Source organism: Zalophus californianus, chromosome 1, assembly GCF_009762305.2.
Source record: "Zalophus californianus isolate mZalCal1 chromosome 1, mZalCal1.pri.v2, whole genome shotgun sequence".
Lineage (NCBI taxonomy): Eukaryota > Metazoa > Chordata > Mammalia > Carnivora > Otariidae > Zalophus > Zalophus californianus.
The window spans coordinates 167,818,551-167,838,311 of record NC_045595.1 but is presented as its reverse complement, the minus strand read 5'-3'; the positions used below and the strand labels follow the sequence as shown (position 1 = coordinate 167,838,311).

Genomic DNA, 19,761 nt, shown 5'->3' with positions numbered 1-19,761 from the left:
TTATCTTTAGCTCTGCCCATAGATGAGTAAAAGAGGAATCCATAGTAGACATTGCATTTGAAAAATTAACTCTGGGGGCTCCTGGGTGGCTCAGTTGGTTAAGCAACTGCCTTCAGCTCAGGTCATGATCCCAGGGTCCTGGCATCGAGCCCCATGTCAGGCTCCCTGCTCTGTGGGGGAGCCTGCCTCTCCCTCTCCCTCTGCCTACCGCTCCCCCGGCTTGTGCTCTCTCTCTCTCTCTGTCAAATAATTAAAATCGTTTAAAAAAAAGAAAAAGAAAACGAAAAAGAAAAATTAACTCTGCCACAGGATGCCTGGGTGGTTCAGCCACTTGTTTCCAGCTCTTGATTTCAGCTAAGGTCCTGATCTTGGGGTCATGGAATTAAGCCCTGCATGGGGCTCTGCACACTGGGTGTGGAGCCTGCTTGAGGTTCTCTCTCTCTCCCTCTCCCTCTGCCCCTCCCTCCCACCCCACCCCCACTTGTGTGTGCATGAATGCACAAGTGCATACTCTCTCTCTCTCAAAAAAAAAAAGAAAAATTAACTCTGCTATATCTAATGGGAAATACAGATTTTTCTGATATAGCTATTTCTAGTGTCTTCCTGGTGTTCCTATTCACAGTGTTTTTTTAACCCAGCATATAATATAATTCCTGTTATGTACTGAATATTTGTGTCCTCTGAAATTTATATGTTGAAATCCTAATCCTCAGTGTGATAGGAGGTGGGGCCTTTGAAAGGTACTTTGATCATGAGGGTGGATCCTCATGAATAGGATTAGTGTTCCTATGAAGGATACCTCAGAGAACTCCCTTCTACCACGTGAGGACACAGCAAGAAGACATTCATCTGTGAATCAGGAAGCAGTCCTTTACCAGACACTGATTCTGCCAGTGCCTTGCTCTTGGACTACCCAGCCTCTAGAAATGTAAGAAATAAACATTTGTTTAAGCCTCCCAGTTTGTGACACTCTGTTATAGCAGACCAGACAGACTAGGACAAATCTTTATCATTAAAGACATATTTCCAATTTCTCTTCTTTCTGTACCGTGTCTTAAGTGGCATAATGAAAAAAAAAAAAAACCACTGAACAGTAAATTGGGATATGCAGGTTTTAAATGAAACTCAGCCTTGGATAAACCAATTATTCTCTCCCAGCTTTTACTTTCCAATTTGTAAATGAAGTGAGCTTTGAAGTCCCTTTCGATATAGTCTATCTAGAATGTATTTAATGCACTTAATGTGAAAAGTACCAAAAAAAGTTTTTAAGAAGTTGCCATAAAAGCTCTTCTGTCGGGGCGCCTGGATGGCTCAGTCATTAATCATCTGCCTTTGGCTCAGGTCATGATCCCAGAGTTCCGGATTGAGCCCCACATCGGGGTCCCTGCTCGGCCGGAAGCCTGCCTCTCCCTCTCCCACTCCCCCTGCTTGTGTCCTGCTTTCGCTGTCTCTCTCTCAGTCAAATAAATAAATAAAATATTTTAAAAAAAAGCTCTTCTGTCTTGCACTTAACTAACTTGAAGTTGATATTTCTCATAACTCCCAATTTGCTATTTAATCTGGTAGTCAGGTATATTAGTTATCTATAGCTGCATAACAGATTACCCCCAAAACTTGGTGGCTTAAAACAAATATTTATTATTTCACAGTTTCTGTTGTTCAGAAATTCAGGAGCAGTTTAGTTGGGTAATTTTGGCTCAGCATCTCTCAGGAGAGTACAGTCAAGATTGTCTGGGGTTGCAGTGATCTAAAGCTTGACTGGCTGTTTGGCAGAAGGCCTTGATTCCTCACCATGTGGACCTCTTCCATAGGCTGCTTCTGCTAAAGAAGTTATTCTGGCACTTATTAAGATAGTAAGGAAGACTTAATTCAAAACTGTTGTAATTAGGGATATTGCAATAGGGCAGGGATATTGAACTCAATTCTGAATACAGCAAAGATAGGGTGTCAGTGATGGAAAACTACTAAGAGGAGGCATCAGGGTAGGGAGATTATTGCTAAAGGCAAGCCAGGGCTTTAGACATCAAGAGTGGGAAATGAGGAACTTGATCAGCTATCAAGAGTTGATTTAGCAGGATTCTTGCTAAGACTAAGCTCTGCATCCTCACAGAAGGCCAAGGTTGAGGACTAGTCCAGAAGAGGGCTCAGAGGAGCCTAAGTAAAGTTTAGTGAAGAAGAGAGTCTTTAACATTTGTATGTCTTCAGGACATGGCAGCTCTCCCAGGGTGAATCATCCAGGTGAAGGAGCACAAGCAGGAAACCACTGCCTTTTTATGACCTATTCTCTGAGTTGCATACTGGTCCACTTTTTTTTTTTTATTTGTTAGAAATGAGTCACTAAGTCCAAGGGAAGAGGAATTAGGTTCCACATCTTAAAGAAAGAGTCAAAGAATTGGGGGACATATTTTAGACCACTGCATGTGAAATGATGCCAAATGAAATTAATGGTATAGTAACTTAACTCAGTTATTGGTTATATTATCTCTGCTCTAGGAGCATGTTTATCTCATCTTTCAAATTTTTTCTTGTTTGTTTATCTATTTATAGAAAGGGCATGTGCACGTGAAAGCTTGGGGGCAGATCATAAGCAGGTTCCATGCCCAATGTGGCGCCCGATGCAGGGCTCGATAACACGATCCTGAGATCAGAACCTGAGCGGAAATCAAGAGTTGGTCACTTAACTAACTAAGCCACCAGGTGCCCTGTTTTCTTGTTTTAATAAACAGTTCTATGTATTTAGAAACTCGTTTCTCTTTTTCAGCAAAACAGCATTTTTGCCATAGACAAATGCTTGTTTTGAAAATAAAGTTTACTTTAAGCTTTCTCCTCCAGGGGTCACCCTAATCTGTTCCTGTACTCTGACTTTTGATGTTGATCTATTTTTGCAGCTTGAAGTTAAAAAAAAATCTCCAGTTTCTTGGCTATAAACTGCAGACCAGAGATGTGTCCTGATAGGGAAAAGACTGATAGGAGAGGACTTCAGGAAAATCCTAAGTTCTTGTGCCATCACCATATGATGTCTTTTCCTTGTGGAAAATAGTTAGAGGTAATAGGCTATTATCATTGTAAGCAAAGTGCATCAAGATTTGTGTGTCACTTTCCAATACCAGACTAAACATATCTTTTGTTTAAGATTTTATTTATTTATTTGACTGAGAGGGACACAGCGAGAGAGGGAACACAAGCAGGGGGAGTGGGAGAGGGAGAAGCAGGCTCTGCGCTGAGCAGGGAGCCCGATGCAGGGCTCAATCCCAGGACCCTGGGATCATGACCTGAGCCGAAGGCAGACGCTTAACGACTGAGCCACCCAGGCGCTCCCAGACTAAACATATCTTAACAAAAAGGACAACACATTGTTTGCTAAGGGAAGTCTCTTTTTAAAAAAGAAAACAAGAAACTCCTTACATGCTTTTCAAAGTTTCTTCAACACAGTGGTTCTCTAACGTCACAGTGCATTAAGATAACCTGGAGATCTTGTTAAGACAAAGACTGATGGGCCTCATTGCCAAAGTTTCTGATTCAGTAGAGGTAGGTGGGGCATGAAATTTTGCCTTTCTAACGAGTTTCCAAGTGATGCTGATGCTATTCCTGCTGCTCTAGGGACCATACTTTGTGAACCACTGTTAGAAAGACTAGGTAGTGGCGCCTGGGTGACTCAGTCGATTGTCCGCCTTCTGCTCAGGTCATGATCCCAGGTTTCTGGGAACGAGCCCCACCCACGTCGGGCTTCCTGCTTAGTGCCGAGTCTGCTTCTGCCTCTGCCTCTCCCCTCCGCTCATGTTCTCTCTCTGGCTCTCTCTCTCAAATAAATAAATAAATAACTTAAAAAAAAAAAAGAAAGACTAGGTAATAAATGGCCAGAGAGATAATAAAGTTAAATTTACCTCATGTGAGGTGAAAGTTATGATGGATTATCATCTGGCCTAGTTTCCTACCCTGAGGAAAGCAACAAAAGGGGTTTGTTCATTGAGCCCATGTTTATGATCCATGTGAACTGACACATTTATCTTTCCCTCCTGTGGTAAGGGAAGGGTTGCATCTCACTCTTCAAGACCAGGCCTTCCAGTTGTCTTTCAAATATAAAAACTAATGCAAATTAAAAATAAGAGATTTAAGTCCATTTCCAGAAATGGAAACTCAAAGTAAGCTGCCATATCTACGAATTGTCTTCTATCCCCACCTGTCTCTTCCTTTCTTCCTGTTACAAAGGAATAGAATTTCCTCCTATCCAAGACCAATTCCCTCCAATTGTCCTCTGAATACCATCTCTTTCAATCTTCTCAGGAAGTTCACTCTTCTCACTATTTTCCTCACTCCCTTGCTAAAAATCCTATCAGTTGGTCAAGTCTCTCCCAACATAACAGTAATAATAACTAACAAAAATTTCCTGGATGCCACACCTAGGAACTGAACCCATTGTATATTACCCCTGCCAAATTTCATTAAAACATTTACACTTGCTGACTCCATTTTCTCATAATCCACTAATTCCTTAACCACTTTCATCTGGCTTCAGCCTCCAAACCTTACAATATGGTCCCAACGCAATGGATGCTTCTCAGTCTGTTTCATGATATATAGGCAGCATTTGACCTAGATGACCCATTTGAACCTTATTGGGTCACTCTTCTTTGAAACACTCCTCCCTTGGCTTCTGTCATATTCTGATTATTTCCCCCCTATATCTCTAGCTGCTCATTTTCAGTCTCCTTTGCTTACTCCTCCTCTTTACCCATACACTGGGTAATCTCTTCTACACACATGGTTTCACAGACACTAGTTTCAAAGCCTCTTTCATAGCTCTCAAATCTCTAGCTGTGGTTCATTCCCTTTCTCCTTAACTCTAGCCCCATGCAGCGAACTGCCATATATTGTAAAGGAGACATCATCTGACTTTGAAGGGAGCTCAGTCATTACGTCTAAAATTGCTCTCACCAACTGTGCCCTCACCCCATCTACTCCTTTCCCCCTTCCCTGCACAACTAATCACCGTCTGTCCCGATGCTCAAAGTACAATATTGACTTCTCCTTCTACCCCCAAATCCCAATAACAAAATTCTATCATTTTTACTTCTTAAATATCTTCCAAATCTGTTACTCTGTCAATAGTGTCCTTCAATGTACAAAAGTTTTTAATTTTGTACAAAATGTCTGTTTTCTTCTGTTGCTTGTGCTTTTGGGGTCATATACGAGAAATTATTGCCAAATCCAATGTCATGAAGTTTCCCCCCATGTTTCCTTCCAAGAGTTTTATAGTTTTGACTTTTATGTTGAAGTCTTTGATCCATTTTGAGTTAATTTTTATATGGTTTTAGGTTAAGGGTCCAACTTTTTCCAGCACCATTCCTTGAAAAAGACTGTCCTTTCCCCAGTGAATGATGCTGTGCCTAATGCTTTAATAGTGAAAACTAAATTAAAACACTTTAAAATGTGCTGGCTAAACCAAGCACCTGCAGACTGGATTTTGACCCAAAGGCCACAAATTTGCAGTGCGTGACTTAATTTCATTTTCACATTAAATTTAACAAATGAGCTAAGGGGAGTGAGAGATATTTTGTGTTGCCTATCATGTTCCAAGCAATGTACCAGGTGCTGGTGATAAACTGGTCACAAAGGTTCATTGTTAAAGTCCTAGCATCAAGCTGTTTAAAGTTGAGCGAGACTTGTGAAAACATTTTATTTTAGCACTATGTGAGTAAATGCTGATAAATACGTGTACCAAGCAGAGAATAGGTTAAGAAAAGAGGAACAGAAATTCCTTAAATAGTGGTGTAACAAAATAAAACCAGCTACAAGCACACACGGGTTGAGAGGATCCCTGGCATAGCCCCAACGCCAGCAACCAGCATTCTCCATTACAGCACTGCTTTTCAGGCAGGAAGGCTTTCCCCAAGTGGCGGGACGTCATAGGGAAGCGCCGGGGAGAGTGGGCGGGATTTCCGGCCGCGGCTGACCCGTAAGGTACGGAAACTAAACCGACTAGCGTAGTTGCGTGAGGAGCGGATTCCTGCGCAGCATTTCCCCGCGTGAGTACTGCTTCCCCGTCCGGGTCTCTGCGGTTGGCACCAGTGGGAGTCACTGTCTCTGCACTCCTGGTATGGGCATGTTTCTTGTCTTCTTCATTGTGTGTGTTGAGTGAGAGGACACGGGAAACCGTTCAGAGATACACTTAGTGGAGTATGTGCGCCAAGAAGGCCCACAGATAAGTGGAAGCCCAGTGATTTTTAAATCCCGGGAACAAGAGCAATCTTTACCAAAATGATATCCTTGTTTGTTTTAAAATTTGGGTTTCAGGGGCGCCTGGGTGGCTCAGTCGTTGAGCGTCTGTCTTCCGCTCAGGTCATGATCCCAGGGTACTGGGATCGAGCCCCGCATCGGGCTCCCTGCTCCGTGGGAAGCCTGCTTCTCCCTTTCCCACTCCCCCTGCTTGTGTTCCCTCTCTCGCTGTGTCTCTCTCTGTCGAGTAAATAAATAAAATCTTTAAAAAAAATGAAATTTGGGTTTCATTTCTATGATACCCTAAAAAATCTTTACCGGTTACAAAGACAAAACTCCAAAGACTTTGTTTCTGAAATCATGTTTCCCATATTAGGGCTGAGGACTCCCCGTTAAATATTTCAGGGAGTCTAAATGGTTTTTTCTTTAAAAGGTGACTGAACATAGGGCGCCTGGCTAGGTCAGTCGAAGAGCATGCGACTCTTGATATTGGGGGCCTGAGTTCCAGCCCACGTTGGGTGTATAGATTACTTAAAAAGCAAAACAACAACAACAAAAACTTAATTTTTTTTTTTTTTTAAGTAAGCTGTATACCCAACCTGGGGCTTGAACTCAGGGCACCCCCCTCCATCAAGAGTCACATGCTCTACCAACTGAGCCAGCCATCTCCCCCCGCAAAATAAACTTTTTTTTTTTAAGGTGTCTGAATATGTTTTAAATGCGAAAAGCATTGGTCCATGATATTTATTCGAAAAATACTTGAATGATTCCTGTGAGCCACAAACTGCCAAGCACTGGGTTCAATGTTAATATAAATAGTCCATGGGGCGCCTGGGTGGTTCAGATGGTTGAGCATCTGCCTTGGGCTGGGGTCATGATCCTGGAGTCCTGGGATCGAGCGCACATCGGGCTCCCTGCTCAGCGGGAAGCCTGCTTCTCCCTCTCCCTCTGCCTGCCAGTCCCCCTGCTTGTGCGCTTTCTGTCTCTCTCTCTCAAATGAATAAATAAAATCTTTAAAAAATAAAAATAGAAAAATAAATAGTCCTTGCCCTGATAGAGTTTACTGTATAGTCAGGCAAATAAGTAACCTGGAAATTACAAAACTGTGTTACAAATATGATAGAGGTAGAGGGTGCTATAAGAACTAGTAGGAATACTTGATCTAAAGCTTGAGGTGAAGAATAGCTAGCTGAAGAGGTAAGCAAAAGGCGATTTTGTGGAAAACTTTAAAAGTCATGTTTATAAGTTTGGAATTTAACCTGGCAGCAATGGGTTTAAAAATACACAGTGAGGACCATGTGAGTGTATTGATCAGATTTGCACTAACTCCAAATGGCTTAGAGATGAGGCAAGCAGAGCAAATCTGGAGGCTAGGGGATGCAATTAAGATAATGGGATTCAAAAGAAGTTAATGGATTCAAGATGTATTTAGAAAGTAAAGTGAATGTAATTTAAATAGATTAGATATGGTGGGTGTGAGAGAGGACGGTAATAAAATGACCCCCAGTTTCTGACTTCAGCAAATAGATGAATAGCAGTGTCCCTCCCTGAAACCATGTGGAAGGTAAAGCAGATTGGAAAGGGAAGGGAGAGAGATTATTTTCATATGTTGCATTTGAAGTGTTTCTTCTGACGCATGGTGGTTGAAGCCACAGAGGTAGATCAGACCTCACATTGTAAATTTTATATTGGGGGAAAAAAAGAGGGGGAGGGCTAAAGACAGAATTCAGAGGCACATCTGCTATTAAAGGAGGGGAAGACATCTGAGCATCAGGGCACGGCTTAGGGAGCCACTCTCAGAAGCATGCAGAGTCATTAAATGAAGCAGAGGGAAGAAGGAATTTTTCAAGTGTTTCAGTTGCATTTTGTAAAATGTTGATTTCCTTTTTTTTTCTTCAAATCCTGTACGAGTTTCACATTTTTAAGCATCTTCATTGTTTTGTGGATATCCAGACCTTTAGGAAAAATTGTGGAGCTTATATAAATTTGCCCTAATTTTGGACATTTTGTTTGGCAATAACATTATTTGCTGCAAAATAAACTCTGAACTGGAGAAAAGAGGTTTATTTTGTTCTTGTTTTTAAAGAATTTATTTGGGAGAGAGCCTGAGTGGGGATGGGGAGGCAGAGGGGGAAACCAGACTCTCGGCTGAGCAGGGAACCCGATATGGGGCTCAATCCCAGGACCCATGAGATCATGACCCAAGCTGAAGGCATCGGCTTAACCAACTAAGGCACCCAGGCGCCCCTATTTTGTTTTGTTTTTAAATCAATAGATCTTTCTATATTTCTGTTTTGAAAACATGAAAGCATTGATAGAGCAGCTCCTAAGTGCTTTTTACTAGTTGCCATCCTCTATAATTTTTCTGTCCTTTGTCTTACTGTCTTCGTGTGTTGCTTATGTTAAGGAGCTTGTGTTTGGATCTGTATCCGGACTTAGTATAGAATGGAGAAGAATATAGCATCATGATCTCACCCATATCAGCAGAACATTACTTTCTTATCCAGTAATACTGATATTCTGGACCCTTAGATACAAGTCTAAAAAGGATCTTTCTTTTCCTCAAAGCAATAGTGAAATTTATGTCTAAAATAAGAACCCAAATAAGTTTTAAACTTTTTGCCTGATGAGTGATCACAGGCTCTATGCCACAGGAGTCTAGGAAAAATTAATGGTACAACAAATAAAGTTGTGCTCACTTTGTGTTGCAAAAATCAATTGCTTTTTTGGTGTCTCAAATTTATACTTGCACAATCAGTTGACAGGTTTTAAAAATCTTTATCTAACTTTTCATTACATTTTGCTTCTTTTGTAGGGGTCTTACATGCCTATTTTCCTCAAAATGAGTGGTAGTATCACCTTAAGATCTTGTGCCAGATTTTTGGTGCCATTTACCATTCCTGGGAAGAGAAGGGTTTTATGTTCAGCAGTTCTGCAGAGATACATGTCTTCCAAAATACCAGCTGTGTCCTGTCCTAAAAAGGAGAGTACATCACCTCCTGAACAGCTGGGATTGGATGGGTGGAAAATTACAATGAAATCTACTGTGCAAGAAGATGTTTCAACAGTCTCGAGTAGCAAGGATGAAGATCCTCTAGCTGCCATCAGGGAGTTAATTGAGATGTGGAGATTGCTTGGCAAAGAAGTACCAGAAGACATGAGTGAAGAAGAACTCAAAACTGCTATGGAATGTGTTTCTAAATCATCAAAAAAAAAATACTTAAAATATTTATATATTAAGGAAAAAAAGAAAAAAGCTAAGCAAATAAAAAAGGAAATGAAAGCAGCAACAAAGGAAAAAGCAATAAAAGAACAGTTGCTAGAAGCCACTAAGGAAGATAAACAGCAAAACTTTCTATTTCTACGACTTTGGGATAGGAATATGGACATTGCCATGGGCTGGAAAGGTGCTCAGGCCATGCAGTTTGGACAACCTTTGGTTTTTGACATGGATTATGATAATTATATGAAACCAAAAGAACTCCAGAATACTGTTTCCCAACTTTTAGAAAGTGAAGGATGGAACAGAAGAGATGTTGATCCTTTCCATCTTTATTTCTGCAACTTTAAAATAGATGGTGCTTATCATAAAGAGTTAGTTAAACGTTACAGAGAAAAATGGGACAAGTTGCTTTTAACAGCAACAGAAAAGTCTCATGTAGATTTATTCCCAAAGGATAGTATTATATATTTAACTGCAGATTCTCCCAATGTTATGACTACTTTCAAGCATGACAAAATTTATATAGTGGGATCTTTCGTTGATAAGACTATGCAGACAGGCACATCCCTAGCCAAGGCAAAACGGCTGAAGCTGGCAACAGAATGCCTTCCATTAGATAGATATTTACAGTGGGACACTGGTACCAAAAATCTCACCTTAGATCAAATGATGCGTATTTTGTTATGTCTGAAAAACGGTGGTAGTTGGGAAGAGGCTCTGAAGTTTGTTCCTAGGAGAAAACATACTGGTTATCTGGAGATTCCTCAGCATTCTCAAGAGTTTGTCCACAGATTGAAGAAGTCAAAGACCTGTAATTCATTTCCAAAAGATTCTCTAAATAGACACACACAGAAAAGGTGGCTTAAATGAGAAAATTTGATAAAAAAATAAATGGTCACAATATATGTAAATCAAACCATGATGCTGTATGCCTAAGCTTATACTGTAATGAATGTCAGTTATTTCTCAATAAAACTGGAAGAAAAAATGGAGTGGGAATACAATTCTACTGGTCTATTTCTTCCTGAATGGAATTCACTTGTTCTTTTTTTTAAAGGTGGTCTTTCCAAACTAACAAGTGTTTTTCCCAATTAAATTTCTGCAAAACTGTGGAAATATATTTTCTTTACTATAAAAATAAGCCTAATAATCTTAGTAAAAAGAATTGTCCAAGTTCGTTGAGCCCAGTAAAACAATTGTACCATTGCTGTGGCTTTTTTGTGAATATTTTTGAGTCTCAGACTCCATTTTCTTTTTCTTTTTTAGATTTTATTTATTAGAGAGGGAGAGAGTGTGCATGAGCGGGGACGGGGTGGGGGTAGAGAGAGGGACAAGCAGACTCCTTGCTCAGCAGGGAGCCCGATGAGGGACTCCATCCCAGGACCCCAGGATAATGACCCGAGCCAAAGGCAGATGCTTCACCAATTGAAACACCCAGGTACCCATCCCTTTTTTTTTTTTTTTAATTTATTTATTTAGAGCAGGGGGAGAGGGAAAGAATCCTCAAGCAGATTCCCCGCTGGGGGCAGAGGCCCCTGATCTGAGGCTCAATCCCAGGACCCTGAGATCATGACCTGAGCTGAAATCAAGAGTCACCCACTTAACTGACAGCCACCCAGGAACCCCTCCATTTTCTTTTTTTTTTTTTTTTAGAGACTTTATTTGTCAGCACAAGCAGGGGGAGTGGCAGGCAGAGGGAGAGGGAGAAGCAGGCTCCCCGCTGAGCAGGGAGTCTGATGTGGAACTTGATCCTAGGACCCTGGGATCATGACCTGAGAGGAAGGCAGTCGCTTAACCGACTGAGCAACCCAGGCGCCCTCCATTTTCCTTCTTTTTTTTTTTTTTTTTTTTTTTTTTATAGTTAAGCCTTCTTTTTTTTTTTTTAAGATTTTATTTATTTATTTGAGAGAGACTGAGAGATAAAGAGCACGAGAGGGAAGAGGGTCAGAGGGAGAAGCAGACTCCCTGCTGAGCAGGGAGCCCGATGTGGGACTCGATCCCGGGACTCCAGGATCATGACCTGAGCCGAAGGCAGTCGCTTAACCAACTGAGCCACCCAGGCGCCCTCTCCATTTTCCTTCTTAAATGTTCTTTTAGCAATGTCAACAACTACCCTTTTATAAGAAATTGTTTTTTTTCTCTTACTTTTTTATTATGTTAATCACCAAACATCATTAGTTTTTGATATAGTGTTCATGATTCATTGTTTTTTTTTTTTAAGATTTTATTTACAGGAAAGACTTTGAACTTAAGGTGGTGGTTCACTTATTAAAGTAACATTTGATACAGTGCTGGGCATGTCATAGGCACTGAAGTTTATTGTTTAACTGAATTTTGGTTAAACAAAAGGTTAAGACATCCCTTGGCATGTCATGGGATTTGCCTATATTATGACAAATGGGTTTGGGGGGATGAAATTCATTTTGTGTCCTCTTAGGAAGAAAAAGGGGGGTTTACTTGATGACTGTAGGAAGAAAAAGGGTTTACTTGACTGTTACATACAGCACTTCCCTATTGTAGTATAGAGAGCTTTCCTTTTTTTTTTTTCTTTGAGACAAAGCATGAGCTGGGGGAGGGGCAGAGGCAGAGGGACTCCCTGCTGAGCGGGAACCTGGATCAGGGGCTCCATCCCAAGACCCTGAGAGATCATGACCAGAGCTGAAGTCAGATGCTTAACTGAGCCACCTAGGTGCCCCAGCTTTCCTTTTCTAGGAAAAACTTTTCTCCGGCCATGTGACTTGAGTGGAAGCTGCTATATTTTTACAGATCTTGTCCTGGCCACAGCTGATTATCCCCAAGGAAACACTTCACTCAAACTTAGGCCAGTCAGAACCCTTTTCTAGGATTTTTGGATTTGAGAACTAAACCTGTGTCACTATCTGATGGTGGACTTGACAGATAGGAAGCCCTGGAATTGATGGTGGCCTTCCTTTTTATGAAGGAAGACAGGCTATATAGTAGGGAATGAAGCTTACATATAAAATAAGACCAATTTTTGGAGCTGCTTCCAATTATCCCTGAGGTACAGCTATAGATTTGCCTTTAGCATTCATTGGTTGTTTAAACCTCATGTAATACCCTCGTAATTTCTCTAATAAATTCCCCTTTTTTTGCCTAAGCCAGTTTGAGTTGGGTTTCTGCCACTTGCTACCTAATAAGTCCTACTATACTTGAGAAAATGTATACTTGTTTCCTAAGAAAAGAACTTTAGGAAATGTTCATTGTAGACTACCAGCACTCTTAAATTTTTTGAAAACATAGGAAATAGAGATGGATAGCCAACTACTTCTACCTAGTTTTTGAACTGGAAATTAACATGAGATGCAGTCCAATACATTTCTTAAAGCAGGATTTAATCTTTTACCAAATACTACTAAGTACTCTGCCAAGCAATATGCAGTTTACATGAATTAAACAATTATACTATTATTATATATTATACTAAACTACAATTATAGTACCTATAACTTAGTTGTTAATAGTACCTTTTTTACAGATAAGGAAAATTTACTCAAAATTCAGCCTTTAAGTGTAGTCTCAGAATTCAAAAGATCTGTCTGACTTTAAAGTCCCGGCTTTCAACCTATAAATTACACCGTCTATAATAAGTCGAGTATGAAGTGCAATGGAAAAAACAATGGATGCCTAACTTAAACTCGTGAGTGGGATTAGGAAGGGCCTTGAGAAAGTGATGTGTAAACTTAGAATTGATGATAAGTGTGATATGAATGAATTTCAACCTTTGACCCAACTAAGTGGCAAGGTGCTACTACTTGAGCCATTTGAGATACAGTGAAGATAAAACAGCATAGTACTTAAGAACAGGGCTTAGAAGTTCCTGGCAGGACTGGCACCTAGAGTGAGGCAAACAAGGCTTCTAGGGTACCTTACTGATCTCCCAAGTCCTAGCCCTACTCCCTGGGTTCCAGCTACACTATAGGCTCTGGCGCCTAAATTGCTTAATCTCTTGAAATTTCAGTTTTCCTCTTCTATAAAAAGGAGATTGGAAATAGTTTTGGACTCATATAAAACATTTAATATTGAGTTTGGCCCATAAATGCTAAGTAAATATTAACTAGTTATGTAATTTAGGCTATGTTCAAAATATATGGAATTTTTTTTAAGATTTTATTTGCTTATTTGACAGAATGGCGAGAGAGAGCATAGGTGGGGGCGGGGGGCAGGCAGAGGGAGAAACAGTCTCCCCACTGAGCAAGGAGCCCAAGGTGGGACTCGATCCCAGGACCATGGGATCATGACCTGAGCTGAAGGCAGATGCCTAATCAAGTGAGCCACCCAGGCACCCCAAAATGTATGGAATTTCTAGTCTAGTATATGCAAGTTTTTTGTCTTTTTGAGGAGTATATTATTTCTTTGTTGCAATGGTATGCTAAGGTATTTCATTGAGGTAACACTAGAATTTAAAATTTTAATTAAAAAACGACCATTTTGTTTCCAAATGGCTAAGCAGTAACTGAGTTTTTTCCTTTTTTTTTTTTTTTTAAAGATTCTATTTATTTGAGAGAGAGAAAGCACAAGCATGCGGAGGGGGACGGGCTGAGGGAGAAGCAGACTCCCCACTGAGCAGGAAGCTCTATACAAGGCTCAATCCTTGGATTCTAGGATCATGACCCCATCCAAAGGCGGACATAACCGACCCAGCCACCGAGGTGCCCCCAATTTCTAAGACTCTTACCCAGATAAATTACAATGGCAAATTCATCCACAGTTTGAACTCATACAATTTTAATTTTCCAACTGTTTTGGAATTTGGAATTTAACAGACGCTAGATACTTCTCCAAACTACATGGTCTGCTTTCCCAGTCACTAAATAGGAAGTAGTGGCTCTTCTATCTCAAACACTCAATAATTTATAGTATTCTTCCACTCTGAAGGTAATTTTTTGTTGCCTACGTTCTAATTATCTTCTTACCTAGTAGGCAGATGTTTTCATATAATACCACTTCTAGCTCTCTCCTTTTGCTCTTTTCAAACATGCTACCAACTTCCCAAATTTTAATTATTAAAACAATTTTAAAAGGAAGAAGTCTTTACTTGTTAACTATTATCCCTACTATATTACCCATTTTTAAGTTCTTAATATCTAAGCCAGAGTCTTCAAGCAAGTGTTAAGAACTTACTGTTTCCATTTCCTCCCCACACTGCTATTCAATAGCATATATGCTTTTTAAAATTCCCAGTAGTGGGCACCTGGGTGGCTCAGATGGTTGGGTGTCTGCCTTCAGCTCAGGTCATGATCCCATGGTCCTGGGATCGAGTCCCGCATTGGGCTCCTTGCTCAGCAGGGAGTCTGCTTCTCCCTCTGCCTCTCCCCCTGCTTGTTCTGGGTCTCTCTTGCAAGTGAATAAATAAAATCTTTAAAAAATAAATAAATAAAATTCCCAGTAGCCATATTAAAAATAAGTAAGCAGGTGAAACTAATATATTTTATTTAACCCATATGCCCACAGGATTATCACTTCAATTTGTAATCTGTATAAAAACTAATGAGATTTTATTCATATTTTTTATATGCTAAGCCTTCAAAATTTGGTATGTGTTTTAATGGTTACAGCATATCTTAATTTGAATGCCATTTGATCCCCATGATCACCCTTAGAGGAGGTACAATTATTATTTTTTATATATATTTTTTAAGATTTTTATTTATTTATTTGTCAGAGAGAGAGAGAGAGAGAGGGTGCACAAGCAGGGGAAGCGGCAGACAGGGAGAAGCAGGCTCCCTGCCGAGCAAGGAGCCTGATGCAGGGTTGGATCCCAGGAAACTGAAATCATGACCTGGGCCGAAGGCAGATGTTCAACTGACTGAGCCACCCAGGTGCCCCTTCTTAAGACTAATTTCTGTTAACACTCACTTTTAATATAGGGCAAACCCAGAAACTCCAGGTCCCTAGGCAAGGAATTGACCCCATATGGCAAGAGGGTAGTATAAATATAGGGAGACAGGGAAGATGAGTCTAGAAAGTTAGGCTAGGGCCCAATGTAACACTTGGACCTCATTCTGCAAACCCTAGGGCTTCACTAGTTTTCTTTTTCTTTTTTAAAGATTTTATTTATTTGAGGGAGACACAGCAAGAGAGCGAACACAAGCAGGGGGAGCGGGAGAGGGAGAAGCAGGCTCTCCGCGGAGCAGGAGCAATGTGGGACTTGATCCCAGGACTGACCTGAGCTGAAGGCCGATGCTTAACGACTGAGCCACCCAGGCGCCCTCAGTAAAGTTTTCTAATCAAGGTGGAAATGACTGCAATCTTAACTGAATGAGGTAACCTCTCTCTCTCTTTAAAAAGATTTTGTCAGAGAGAGCGCACACAAGCAGGGGAAGCAGCAGACAGAGGGAGAAGCAGGTTCCCCGCTGAGCAAGGAGCTGGATGTGGGACTTGATCCCAAGACCCTGGGGTCATGACTAAGCCAAAGACAGACGCTTAACTGACTGAGCCACCCAGGCCACCGAGGTAACTTCTTTTAGGTTGGTATGACAATTACGATCTACAAAAAAAGTAGTTTTACCTTTTGGCTTCGTGACCTTAGACAAATTACTGTTTGGCCTCAATTCTCATAGCTAATTAAAAAGAGAGTAATTCTGCATTGGACTGTTGTAGGGATTAAACAAGATAGTGTCTGACACAAGAGGGCGCCCCATAGATATTACGTTTTATTTTTAGGACGCTTTTTTTTTTCAGTTTTATATATGTAAGTAATCTCTACACCCAACGTGAGGCTGGAACTCAGGAGCCCGAGATCAGCCTCACGCTCTTCTGAGCCACCCAGGAGACCCCACTGCCCTCCTTTTTTTTTTTTAAAAGAAAGCACCGGTGATCCAGAAAGACCAGAATGAATAGAGCCGGCTCGCTTCAGGTGTAGTCACACCTGGTCTGCAGAAATCTTACAAGATTCCACCAACGTTTGCAGAGTGATGCTCCTGTATCTCCCCCACTTCTCTGGACCAGGAAAACCTAAGCAAGCTCCAGTCAAGTCCCTAACCAGTCTTCCATAGACACGCAGCCCAACCTTCCCCGCCCTTCGTTCAGAGGCGACTCGCAGATGATATCACATTCACTTCCGTTTCCAAAACGGCCTTTTTTCACTTTCCAGGGCCGCTCTAGGCTGCTGCCTCGCCGGCTAGCTCCGAAACTCAATGGTTGCTGGGCGGGGCCGTGACGTCCTTGGCGTGGCTGCAGGGGAGGCCGCGGCGGGGAAAATGGCGGACGGGAAGGCGGGAGAGGAGAAGCCTGAGAAACCGCAGCGAGCTGGAGCCGCCGGAGGTGAACACAACCCCAGCGTCGCGGGCTGCGTGGGATGCTCTGGGCCTTTCTTTGAGGTCCCCGGGGTGGGGGGAGTAGGATGGGAGCGAGAATGGGCGGATCTGGCGTTCACCCGGCCAGGTGCTGGGCCCAGACGAGACCCGGGCACGCCCGGCGCGGCCCGCTGGGATCCGGGCCCACATCGCTTCCTTGCCGGGGGAGAGCCGGCCACTGTCCGTCACCTGCTGGCCCCACCGGAGGCCCTGCTTCCGAGGAGAAGGGAGATGGGTACCAGAAAGGGGGACCGAACTCGGGGTGGGACCAGGAGCGGCAGTGCAGGAGCCGCTACCGCCACACCGGAGACGCACATCACATAAAACACACGCGCACACACACAGTGGGAGTCACCGGGAAGTGGCTGCAGGAACTGGCCGCAGGCCGAGTTTCCGACGGTGCTGGCCTCTAAGTTACACCTAGGAGTTAGTTTGCTTCTCCCTTTTCGCGGAGGAGGTCGACGATCCCGGCCTTTTCTCTTATTTTTAAGTCGAATACTGACCCTGTAACGGGATGGGTCGAGATGGAGGGAAAGAATACCTTTGCCTGCCCGCTGGTTTAAGCTGCGGGGTCTAGGGTTAGGGTTTGATTGCCTTTGAAGTGTCTGCTTTTTCTTAGTTAGGCTGTTGCCAGCTAACTGCATGACAGATACTTAGGTGGCTTAATAGGCTAGTGTGACTTTTCCTGTTATTTTGTTATGATGCTAACTCAGGTTACAGCTATCTCCATTCTGTATCCTCCACCCCTGTAAATTTGGGCCTTGTGCATGAAGGTAAAGAAACATCTCTCCAAGCCCCCACCCCCCTTTGTCGCAACAAGGCAAGTAACTTAACACGTGCGAGGTGATCATGATATCTTTAGAACGTTTTAAGTATTACTCTGTATTCTGACTCCCTCAAATCTTGTCCCTGAAAATATTTAGTTTGAGAAAATACCGAAGATTAATAGCATATGAAGGCAATTATTAGGACCTTACTAACATGACGTTTAATGTGAATTGCCTTGGGAACAAAAACTGAGAAAAGCGTAATATTCAGTTACTTAATTAAACAGCAATTTAGACCATATAGTGCTATCTCATTAGGGATGTTTTTTCCCCTCAAAAATCGGTTTGGAAATTATTGAGTAAAATGACATAAAAAATTGGTAGTTTGAGAAAAAACAAAGATCTGTAACCTGAAGAATCTTAACTGGCTTTTAGACTATTTTTAACTTTGTAGAATAGCTTTTTAAGTGTCTTGAGAGTATTAAAGATGTGTTTAATGTGTTGCCAAAATGTACCTTAAGTGTCAGCATAACTGGACTGTGTAATTTATCCACCACCCTTTCAGTTAGGGATAATTAACTTTGTAGTATGAATGTTGAAGTTTCTATTGTAGCATGTTTTTGTATGTGGAGTGGTAGTATAAAATTAATTTGGATGATTGATAATCAAAAGTTACGGTATCCTTGTTGGTGATTTAGAATAAGTACTATCCCTTAATAACTTTGCCATAATTTGCCTTGGATGTGCCTGCCTTAACAAGAAGATAGTGCTGTTGCATAGAAATCATTTTTGAATCAGATATTTTTAATGAATTTGTTCAGAGAAATCATAGCTAAAACATTTAATTCTGTGGATTGGCTGAATTGCTAATTTTGTGGCAAGTTGGCACTATTTTGAAACACTCTCAAGTTTGTCTTAGGAGCTTACCTAGCTGATTTTTAGCTCCTATTGAAGAGTCCAGTAGTTGGAAGTGTAATTTTTTATAAGTAGCTATGAATGAATTCATGTCAGTAAGAGAAGCTACTTACTTGAATTTGCTCTCACCTTAAAGAGGAGGATAATGCTAAGGATAAGGCTTTGGGCAGATTTTTATTCTCCCTTCAGCAAAAGTTTTGTAGCTCCTTGAAATTGAAATCTTAGAAAAGAGCTGTCCATATCATAATCATGGCCATCTTGTGCTGTTTTAAGCTCTCTAAAAACTATTTTAAAGAAATTGACATTTCTTATGCCAACCACTAGGAGGGTCTTGAATATGTTCTCATTTAAGCTGCACACCAGTCCTTTTGGAGAGGTAGCTATGTGCCCTTTTTTCAGATGAAGCTAGCAGAATACAAATGGTCATGAAGGATGTATGGACTTAAACTTTCTTATTAGGTACTTCTTTTTCAAAGTAAGGTAACTTTGTCCTCCAAGACCTACCTTTCCAGCTACTCAATAGAAAAGAAAAAATAAATGCTAGTACCACGTATAATTTGATTTCACATTAACTACACACTTGTTAGCTCAGAATGGATGCAAACTAGATAAAAATCCCCTTTATTAAAATAGTCCTTGATAAAGAATCTAGTACTTTAATTATATTAATGTTTTGCTGTAAATTGTGATTTTATTTTTAGAAAACTGATCACATATTTACTCATTCTTTAAAATACAAGTTATGTTAAATAAAAATAAAATATAAATTATGTTGCTAAAAATTTTCACATTGCTAATCCATGGTCATCTAAAATTTTTGTTTCCCGTGGTCCAAGCCTATTAAATAAATTGAAAACAGGAGTTCTTGATTAAAAGCCCCCAAATGCTAAAGTGCAGTACATGTTGTATTTAAAGAAAAACACCTTAATGGACATAGAAATTAGTGTTTATATTTAATGATACCTTTCAAAGTTCACATTAGGTTGAAATAATTTTCTCTTCTAATGAACTATATATATAGACTTGTACAGTCACATTGATAACATAGATTTGGCTGTCACACTATTCCATTTTCATTGCTTATTCCATTTGCTTTATTTCCTAAATGTTTTGTATATTTTACTACATAATTATTAGAGGAGGATTACCTAAAAAGAAAATAAAAGCTCCAATCTATGTGACACATTGAGCCATTTAAGGCTAAGTAATGAGTACTAATAGTACACCCATCTTTTTCTTCTCCTTTTCCCCCATCTTTTCACTGAAGAGTGGATATTTTCTAAAGCTGTTGAGTATCTATAAATGCTTTAAAAAAAAAAAAAGA

The 19,761-nt window shown here is 40.9% G+C and overlaps 2 protein-coding genes across 7 annotated transcripts in view; both read left to right on the top strand.

The window, feature by feature from the left end:
- Positions 1-5,946: 5,946 nt before the first annotated feature.
- On the top strand, positions 5,947-10,355 carry TRMT10C (tRNA methyltransferase 10C, mitochondrial RNase P subunit). Of its 2 annotated transcripts, none has more exons than XM_027584894.1 (2): positions 5,947-6,026; positions 9,032-10,355. In XM_027584894.1, exon 2 carries the CDS (start codon positions 9,041-9,043, stop codon positions 10,307-10,309), a length of 1,269 nt encoding a protein of 422 aa, XP_027440695.1. In that variant the 5' UTR covers positions 5,947-6,026; positions 9,032-9,040; the 3' UTR covers positions 10,310-10,355. The 2 variants fall into 2 exon arrangements, with proteins under 2 accessions (XP_027440695.1, XP_027440694.1); XM_027584893.1 differs by having other exon boundaries at positions 5,961-6,095.
- A 6,245-nt stretch (positions 10,356-16,600) lies between these two features.
- The window catches only part of LOC113916211 (PEST proteolytic signal containing nuclear protein), a 52,499-nt gene continuing 49,338 nt past the window's right edge, over positions 16,601-19,761 (top strand). For 3 of the 5 annotated variants that reach the window (XR_003517874.2, XM_027582181.2, XM_027582180.2), the window contains exon 1: positions 16,601-16,723. Coding sequence is in view for 2 of the 5 variants with exons in the window: in XM_027582181.2 (XP_027437982.1) it covers positions 16,660-16,723 (64 nt within the window). In the remaining 3 variants the exon portion in view is untranslated. The remainder of the gene's footprint in view (positions 16,724-19,761) is intronic. The other 2 variants (XR_003517875.2, XM_027582182.2) reach the window with 2 other exon arrangements.